This window comes from Muntiacus reevesi, chromosome 17, assembly GCF_963930625.1.
Source record: "Muntiacus reevesi chromosome 17, mMunRee1.1, whole genome shotgun sequence".
NCBI lineage: Eukaryota > Metazoa > Chordata > Mammalia > Artiodactyla > Cervidae > Muntiacus > Muntiacus reevesi.
The window spans coordinates 23403752-23413292 of NC_089265.1; the positions used below are offsets into that span (position 1 = coordinate 23403752).

The 9541-nt window shown below is 40.4% G+C and overlaps 1 protein-coding gene across 2 annotated transcripts in view; it reads left to right on the plus strand.

The window, feature by feature from the left end:
- Positions 1 to 8916, plus strand: part of SLC24A2 (solute carrier family 24 member 2) — a 268489-nt gene extending 259573 nt beyond the window's left edge. For both annotated transcript variants that reach the window (XM_065908195.1, XM_065908196.1), the window contains 3 exons: positions 1775 to 1864; positions 4641 to 4807; positions 8503 to 8916. In XM_065908195.1, coding sequence (XP_065764267.1) covers positions 1775 to 1864; positions 4641 to 4807; positions 8503 to 8752 — 507 coding nt within the window. In that variant the 3' untranslated portion in view covers positions 8753 to 8916. The remainder of the gene's footprint in view (positions 1 to 1774; positions 1865 to 4640; positions 4808 to 8502) is intronic.
- The last annotated feature ends 625 nt before the right edge of the window (positions 8917 to 9541 follow it).

A 9541-nucleotide genomic window follows, 5' to 3' on the forward strand; every position in this document is an offset into this window, starting at 1 on the left:
TGAAATTTAACAGAAGCGTGGGAATGATAATGAAAACATATATTAAAAATTTGAAATTAGTAGAGAGAACGCAAGCCTGTTTGGAGCGATAAAACTGTGTTCATTATTGATATTCAAAAGATTACCGTATACAGGTTTATCTTTTGCTTTTAATGAAGCTCTCAAAAGCTGTGGCAAAAGTGTTCTGTGTGACTGCGCAAGGTCAGCCCTTCAGACAAGTGAGATAGCATTCATCCAAGTCAACTCCATTCATTTCTCTGGGCAGAATTGGATGGTATTATCAAAGCAAAAACTAAGATTGTCTCTAAAAGTGGAAAGCTTTGAAATAGAAAGTGTTTAGCAATAATAAGTGACTCTCTAAGAATATTATGCTTTCTGAGCATGCTTTAAAGGATCCCAATTTGCAAAAAGAGGATCAGCAAGACACTACTACCATCCAATGCAAGTATGGATTTCCCTGTAGTGGGATAGATAAGAAACATTGCATTTTGTGTATCTGATTTGGGCTGATGTTTGGAAGAAATTTGAAAAGTGCTCATACTGTGAGCTTGGGATTGCACAAAGCCTAGGGCTAAAAGCCCAATTCTGTAGTTGGACATAACATAGTTAAGGGTGGAGAACAGAAGAGAAAACATTCCCAAGAGTGTCTACTCTGCGACTCCCGTGAAGAGCAGCACAAGTGGGCGTCTACTACTTGTGTGGCTCCAGTATCTGAGAGACTGCCATCCTCAGGAACCTGTATTAACTGTGGTGATAGCTTCTTCTCTGTGGCTTTTCCTCATAATTCACAGGGCTGTGAAATGAGCCCATTTGTTTTTGAAACTATTGATCTTTCTTGTTAATTACATAATTAATTATGTAACTACATGATTAATCCCATAGGCCTTCTGGCAGATGGATTATTAGAATACATGAGTCAAAGCAATAGAGACTGATTCTCATGAACTTGAAGAGGAGGTAGAAAAGGGAGCAGGAGAAGGAGGGGGGATATGGAGTACTGAGGGGCTGAAGGCAAGGCTGAGAAGCCAAGCCCTGGGGAAAGGGCAGGAACAGAGACCGTCTGAGCAACCAGCAGTGGGAACAGACCTTCTCTCCAAAAGACTGCCATCTCAGGTGGGACAAACTGAGAGAATAGCATTGGCACATATACATTACCATATGTAAAACAGATAGCTAGTGGGAAGTTACTGTATCACACAGGCAGCTCAGCCCTGTGCTCTGTGACAACCTAGAGGGGAAGAATGGGGGAGAAGTTCAAGAGGGAGGAGATATATGTATACTTACAGCTGATTTATGTTGTTGTGTGGCAGAAACCAACAACATTGCAAAGCAATACCATCCAATTAAAAATAAATTAAGAAGAAAAAAAAAAACTTCCCATCTCAGCAGCCAGTTTTATGATGGCTTGACTTCAACCAATTTCACATTCCCGAGAGAAATCTTAATGTCCCAGCTCGACCAAGGGTTACTGATGGGGCTTCCCCATTGGCTCAGATGGTAAAGAATCTGCCTGCAATGCAGGAGACCTGGGTTTGATCTTTGGGTCGGGAAGGTCCCCTGGAGGAGGGAATGGCAATCCGCTCTAGTATTCTTGCCTGGAGAATCCCCTAGACAGAGGAGCCTGGCAGGCTTCAGTCCATGGGGGCCGCAAAGAGTTGGAGATGACTGAGCGGCTAACACTTTCACTTTTCACCAGGATGGCAGGCACGGCTTTGAGCTGTCAGATCACCTCGGTTAGTACTCACACTCTCCCCTCCTCCTGGTTCTCTTGCAGTCATCAAGGAAGTTTTTTCCCATCACGTTTTTCGGCTCCATCTCCTGGATCGCAGTCTTCTCTTACTTGATGGTCTGGTGGGCACATCAGGTAAGACCTTGAGAAGGACAGACATCTGCCTGGCTTTTCTCTTGGTTGCCAGGTGGCTCATCAGGGTGTTTGCTTTCTGAAACTGGCACAGCAGTATTGCAGCTGACATACATATTCCAAGACTGAAGGAATTTACTCCACTTAACTTTCCCTCATCTCCTGGCCCTTCTCTGTAGTAAGGAATCAAGTTGGCATAGCCCCAGACAGCTGTGTGGAGGAAAGGCAAGTCTATCCACAACTTGCCCTCTGCAGCCTGAAGCCAGGCCACCCTGGGCCTGGAGGAATGTCAGGGTTTTGCCTAGCTCAGCGGCACTTCCTTTCACTTGGACAGCCACTCACCTCATGTTCTCATCAAACTGGCTCTTAGGAAAAGACATGGAGACAAAATGGTCTCTTCCTTGAGCCTGAATTTACAAAAAATGATGATGTATTTCACTTTTACTACTTCTAACTCAATACCAGTCATAATCCCCATCACCAGAATAAACTCTCAGGAATTGTTTGTTGTAACACAATGAAAGGAAAAATGAGATGCAAAGGTCTTATGTTGGTCTTATGTTCTCAGAGGTACTAACAGCTACGATTATTGACTGAATATGTACCACCTGAATATGGACAATTCACCTCCCTTTGTCCTTCTACATGGGTATAAATTCTGTGGGGGAGGTAATATTATTATCCACAGTTTACAGATAAAGAGTTAAGCTTAGAGCTAATTAAAGTTGTTTAAAAATAATAAGATACCACTTCACAACCATTAGTACAACTACAACCAAAAAGACAGACAATACCATTTGTTGTTGAGGGTGTGGAGAAACAGGATTGCATACATTTGGTAAAACTCACAAAACTGTATGCTTTTCTTAAAAGGGTGAATTTTCCTGTATGGAAGTTACACCTTAATTTTTTTTAGAAAGAACATATGGCATCACTAACAAAATCCACTGAAAATATTGTCTGATAAACCAAGCGTTATTCCTACAATGTATTTCATATTATTCCTATCACGGTTATTTTACTGACATTGACTTCAGATTACTCTTCCTCAATATTTCCAAAAATCAATGTCTTCAGACATTCTGTTTGCCCCCAAGTCATTATTTTCTATATTCCCGGAGAGACGTTTGCTACCAATATCCAACAGAAATCACTGCAGAAGTTTCAGTCCATTGGTCGGGAAGATCCCCTGGAGAAGGAAATGGTAACCCACTCCAGTATTCTCGCCTGGGAAATCCCATGGACAGAGGAGCCTGGCAGGCTACAGTCCATGAGGTTGCACGCAGAGTCAGACTCGACTGAGCACACCCATTAAAAACGTTTAAAAGCTGTTTCTTAGCCTCCAGATTTCCAGGCTGTGAATGTTTGCCATTTATAACATATATAACAGCCTTCCATAATTGTTTTTATTCTTCCATGTACAGATAAAGAAAAAGAAGTGATTTTTTTCACTTACTGAAATATATTGTTTCTAGATACTTTTCTTTAGTCTTCCTCCAAAATATCACCCTACAGGCTTCCATCTTTTTCTTTACTTTTTAATGATTATCTTAATTCCACAATCTTATTTTCTTTTCATTCTCTTGTAAAAAAATACAAACACAATCCCTGGAACAACTATAATTATCACACACACACACAAAAAAAGCCCAGAAATATAGAGTGCACAAAGAGAAGCCTTTTATTTGCCAATGATAAATGAGACATTTCTCTTTCTTTTCACCAAAGAAATGCTTTTCTCTTTCAAAACATCCAGACAGCAGATCAAATAGCAGATTCTGTTGTAAGTCTGTAGCACTAATTCTATCATTTGTACCTTTGACCTGTAAAAGCTATAAATGATAGGAAGTGCACCATTTCGTGCTCAACTATTTGTTATGCGCAGTTTTGCCAATAATAGCTGGTTCCCACTAGCTTAAAAGCATAGTTGGGAGCTGTTTTTATTTGACAGTCACAAATGTGTTTTTATTTGCCCCAGAACCTAGGGAACTGAGCTATTATACCTGCCCTCGTAGTTCACTGCTTTCCATTAGAAAGTGACATCTACCTGAGCTATATGTCAATTACATCTCAATAAAACTGGAAGAAAAAGAAAGAAATTGAGGATCAAGACATTCCCCAGTTGGCCCAGTAGGCACTCAGTCAAGTACTTAATAAATGCCAGAGCCAGACCTGGGACCAAGGTCCTCTGATTTCCTAACTGCTGCTTTCTCCATGGCTGCCTTGTGGACTTACTAGTCCTGTGTTACCAAACCCAAAAACATCCAGAATCAAGTTTTCTGTGGAAATGGTACAGTCTAAAAATGTTTAACAGTGGGTTACAGACAATAGGAGATGTTAAGGGAAAATGGGGACACTGGGTATCAATTCTTAATCTTCAATCATAAATTAAGGGGCACATTTGCTATACGATCTGGTGCCATTGTCAGGCACTGGCCCATGGGGCCAGTGACCAATTGGCATTTATAACTCTGATCTTCTGCTTCCCCTGCCTGGTCTTGATAAAAATCAAATAGAGGCTGCATTCTAGTCTTCTGTAGCTCTTTTTTCAGATTACCTATTTAATCCTTGTGCGAACATTCCTGATCTCTTGGGTCTGAGCATCATTAAAATATAAATCCTTCTGTCAACTACTGTGGCTTATTCATTGTTATTATCTCAACACCCAGCACAGCACAGAGTAAGAATTCATTAAAAGGGAGTTGCATTGAAATGTTAGTGGTCTTGATGGTTTTGTGACTTCAAACACTCCTCTGTTTGCCCCTGTCATGGCTTTTAGGTTGGAGAGACAATTGGCATTAGTGAAGAGATCATGGGTCTGACCATCTTGGCCGCTGGGACTTCAATCCCTGACCTGATCACCAGTGTCATAGTGGCCCGGAAGGGACTTGGGGACATGGCCGTGTCCAGCTCTGTTGGAAGCAACATTTTTGACATCACCGTAGGGTGAGTAGAACTCATTATATAAAGGGTCACATCAGCTCCACCACTGTCTTTGCCTTCTTAGAAGCTTGTGAAGTCATGACCAGTATCTCAGAGCCCAAAACCAACCAATACCAACAGAAAGAAAAGACTGGTAGTATCATTCAGTTTCACCAACTCCATTTTTCATTTTCACAGAACTTCATAAAGAATAAGTTATCCTTGGACAGGGAGAAACACATACTTACATAGAGAGTGGGTGTTGTAGGAAATACTTTGAGAGAATTTCACCTATAAAATGGCATTGGCTACATGTCATGAATATTCAACATTCATATGTGACTGAGATACTCTGGTAGTTTCACAGTATTTTTTTTTTTTCCGTGTTCTAATTCTAATTACAGTCCCCACCAGCCTCAGATGAGATTTGGAAAGCAGACTAAAACATAGGCCAGGAAAAAATTATCCCATCTCCTTCCTTGGAAAACGCTGGCAGGTTTGGCGTTATCGTTTCTTTATCTGTACTGGTGAAGATAGTCTAGGTTTTTTAAAAGTCAGATAGTAAGCTCTGTTCTTACAGTTAAGCTGAAATTCTCAATATGAATAATCTCTAAAGTGGATATGACTGGGGAGAGAAGCTGTTATTTCTATCATTTCATTGAACATGTTCAAAGTAAAAGTAGTCTCAAAAGTAACCCGAGAAGGCAGTCCCCTGAGAAAGTAAGACATGGGATACTATCCTTGTGTTCCTAGAAGAACTGACCTCTTAACCCTTGAGTTTGGAAGACCATTAAAATGAATCTTTCTCATTGAACATCTTGTTCTTCAACACTGTTCTCTTTTATCCTTTCCATTACCTAATGTATAGTTTTTTCATTATCTACCACATATGCTGTACATACATTTTTATCTATCTAAGCCACACATGAGGTGTGTTTATCATCCCCACTTTTCAGGTAAGGAAACTGAAGGGCACAGAGTTCACGCGAGTAATGAGATAGCTGGGATTTGAACAGAGTCTATGCTCTCAAGTCCGGCACTATCTGAACATAAAACCCTGCTCTGAGCTTCACTGTACCACCTTAGAGTGCAAACAGGCCCTGTCCCACACTTTCTTCCTTCGCTGGCATCTCTCCCTCAAGAGCCCTCACTGCTTGTCTGCCTGGAAAACTCCAGTTTACCCTTCGAGTGTCAACTCGAATCCTGGTTTTCTGCTTCCTTTAAGCCTGGCCTGGAGGCTTGCACTCCTGTATATGCTCTGTGTATCCGTATCTCACACTCTTGTCAAGGTCATGTGTATCAGTCTGTCTGCTAGACTGGGAACTCCCCAAGAACAGGAGCTCCCCAAAACCTAATACAATGTCTAATGCATGGCAGTGGCTTGGCACATGTTTGTAGAATGAATGGATGGATGAGTGAGTGAATGAATGCCTGAAAAGGTGTATTTTTAAAAAGAGGAACATCCCTGGTATAAATAGTGTTTCTCAGTTCTACTACCCACACATGTAAAGCAGTTTTCTTGGTCAATACCTTGTACAAATAGAAAGAAAATATTCTTTGTAGTATAAAAAGAGAAAATCTTACATAGTGGGGAAAATTATGTGTTCTCTGAGATATATTTATCATGTTTTCGAAAAGTATTCTAGTGAGTTACAAAATGCTTTCTGTTCATTGTTCTTAAATTATACATATGTTGTAACTTAAATGGAGGTTTAAAGAAAATCATCCCTAATCCTACTACCCACAAACATTTAACTTTTGTGCATTTTTCTCCTAATATTTCACAAAGTTTTCTTAGTGAATAATCAGTTTTGCTCTGTTGGAGGGCTTTTATTTTTCCACTTTAAAGCCATTTATGCCTAGCAAAGAATAGGCCTCTATGAGCAAATTAGTAAGTCAGCCATTTTTCTAAGTTTCTTCTTAGCTCTCATAATTAATATTCTACAGCTTCAAAATATTCCATCTTGTTGCTTTCAGTTTTACCATTACCCTTTAGGAGGTCCTTTGTATTTTTTTCAATTTTCTGATAGCATGAGTGTTTTATGAAACTTTATGAGGAGAAACATCTCTTTTAATTATTTTATTAGGGTAAATTTTTAAAGAAATATTGATGGATCAAAGATTATAAATATTTCAATGGCTACTGATGTAGTATATTTTTCCAAAATGTCTCTTCCAAGAGTTTATACCAGTTTACAAAGTTATTAGCAATATATTGAGTGTAACAGTTTCTTCATAGTCTTAGTAGCATTTTCTTCTTAATATATACTCAAGGTAAAGGATTTAGAAATACACATAAAGCATAATACAAGCCAACATATAAGCATATATAAAACATAAGTACATTACTCAGCCATTAAAAAGAATTCATTTGAATCAGTTCTAATGAGATGGATGAAACTGGAGCCCATTATACAGAGTGAAGTAAGCCAGAAAGATAAAGAACATTACAGCATACTAATACATATATATGGAATTTAGAAAGATGGTAACGATAACCCTATATGCAAAACAGAAAAAGAGACACAGAAGTACAGAACAGACTTTTGAACTCTGTGGGAGAAGGTGAGGGTGGGATGTTTCGAAAGAACAGCATGTATATTATCTATGGTGAAACAGATCACCAACCCAGGTGGGATGCATGAGTCAAGTGCTCGGGCCTGGTGGGCTGGGAAGACCCAGAGGAATCGGGTGGAGAGGGAGGTGGGAGGGGGGAATCGGGATGGGGAATACGTGTAACCCTATGGCTGATTCATATTAATGTATGACAAAACCCACTGAAAAATAAAAAAAAATTGGGGGGAAAAAAAAAGTTTACCCCATGCCAAGCAAAAAAAAAAACATAAGTACAAACCAACACCTTTCTAATTCATTATTGAAATTAAATTGCTATTTTTATGTGTATCCTTTTTATAGAATCATATGGGCATTTGCCTGTATCATTTTAAGTTTATGATTTTAATAGCTATATAACATTACATTGACTTAACAGTTTGCTATTTAACTAACTGCCTATTATATGACATTAAGGTGTCCCTGATGTTTCACTACTCAGAGTAACACTGGAATGATCACCTTTCTGAAAAAAAGTTGCCTCTGCATTTTCAATTATTCCTTCTGCTTGATCCCTGACAACCGAACTGATAGGTCAAAAGTATTTAAAAAGTGTTGTATTTGCCCCAAAGGGTTTTTACCTATTTGTGGTTCTGTCAACCTCAACTTCACCAGAATTGGATGTGTGCGTGCATGTGTCATTGTTAGTCTCTGTCCCCATTTAAAAAATAATTTGGCCATTTTCACTGCTAATTTCTATACACTTTTCAACATTTTATCATCTCCTCCTGTTACCCTGTACACATCCTCCAATTCATCTCTTTGATGAGATGAATTGGAGGCCTAAGAATAACACTTTACCCTTTGAAATGAAACAAAACAATTATTTCAACTCAAATTCAGAAATCACCTGCAGCAGTCATGCCTTTGATCTTATTCAACCAGAGAACAAATTCTCTCTGCTCTCCTTCATTCAGTAAGGAAATAAAGGTTTTTAAAGGTCACCTGACTTCCTTATATATTTGCCTGGGCCAACCAGACGCCAGTCATAGTGAACCTAACCGGATACTGGTTTCCACTCAGACCCCAAGAAGCTCATGTTCCATCCTGTGCCTTCCTCAACGAGTCTGACTACGCCCCCCGTCTACCCTGCTTCTCCCCGACAGGCTCCCGCTGCCCTGGCTCCTCTTCACGGTCATTCACAGGTTCCAGCCCGTGGCCGTCAGCAGCAATGGGCTCTTCTGCGCCATCGTCCTCCTCTTCATCATGCTGCTGTTCGTCATCCTCTCCATCGCCCTCTGCAAATGGCGGATGAACAAAGTGCTGGGCTTCATCATGTTCGGTCTCTACTTTGTGTTCCTGGTGGTCAGCGTCCTCCTGGAAGACAGAATCCTCGTGTGCCCTGTCTCCATCTAGCGGGAAAAGCCATATCTTGAGCCAACAGCATGGACGGTCCCTCCCCGCTCTGGGTTGTAGGCTCCATGACCTCCGGAGAAGAGGCAGCAGGCCCACAGCCCGGGGCTTTCTGAGCGAACCTCTTTAGCGGATTTGACGAGGGATGGATTCACGCAGGGCCCGCTCGTTTCATGGGGCTGCTCCCACCCTTGCCTCCTGCAGCAGCTCCATGCAAGTGACAAACAGGTCCCCGCGTTTGGGGCTTCTCAGCCTGCATCGCTGACAGGTACTCCTTGCTGGTCAGAGGTATATTCGTCATAATGATACAATGACAAAGGTGATATATATACATATAAAATATACATATTATATATAGATGCACCTGAACACACCCCCGCCTGTTCCTATAATGATACCTCTCCTTCCACACCTAGAGAGTAGTCTATACCTGTATACAGACACAAAGAAAACTTATACATATATATATATATATGAAGTCATATATATATATATATATATATATATATATAAATACAACTGCATCTTTTCAGGGACAGCTCTAGTATATTTCTAGTACCTATTTGAAGAGGGGCATCAACCTTCAGTCTGAGCTTTACCTCTTAAGTGCAAGAGGTGAGCTAAGAGAATCATTGCTGTGAACTTCAACCTACCTTGGACATATTGGGATTCTGCCTGGTATGATGGCTGTTTAAGGAAAATATGTTGCAGGAGGTAGGACTGGGTGGAAAGGGTCCATAGGGAACCTGATATGAGCCCTCCAAAACATTCCCACAAGCCAAACTGGGAAGA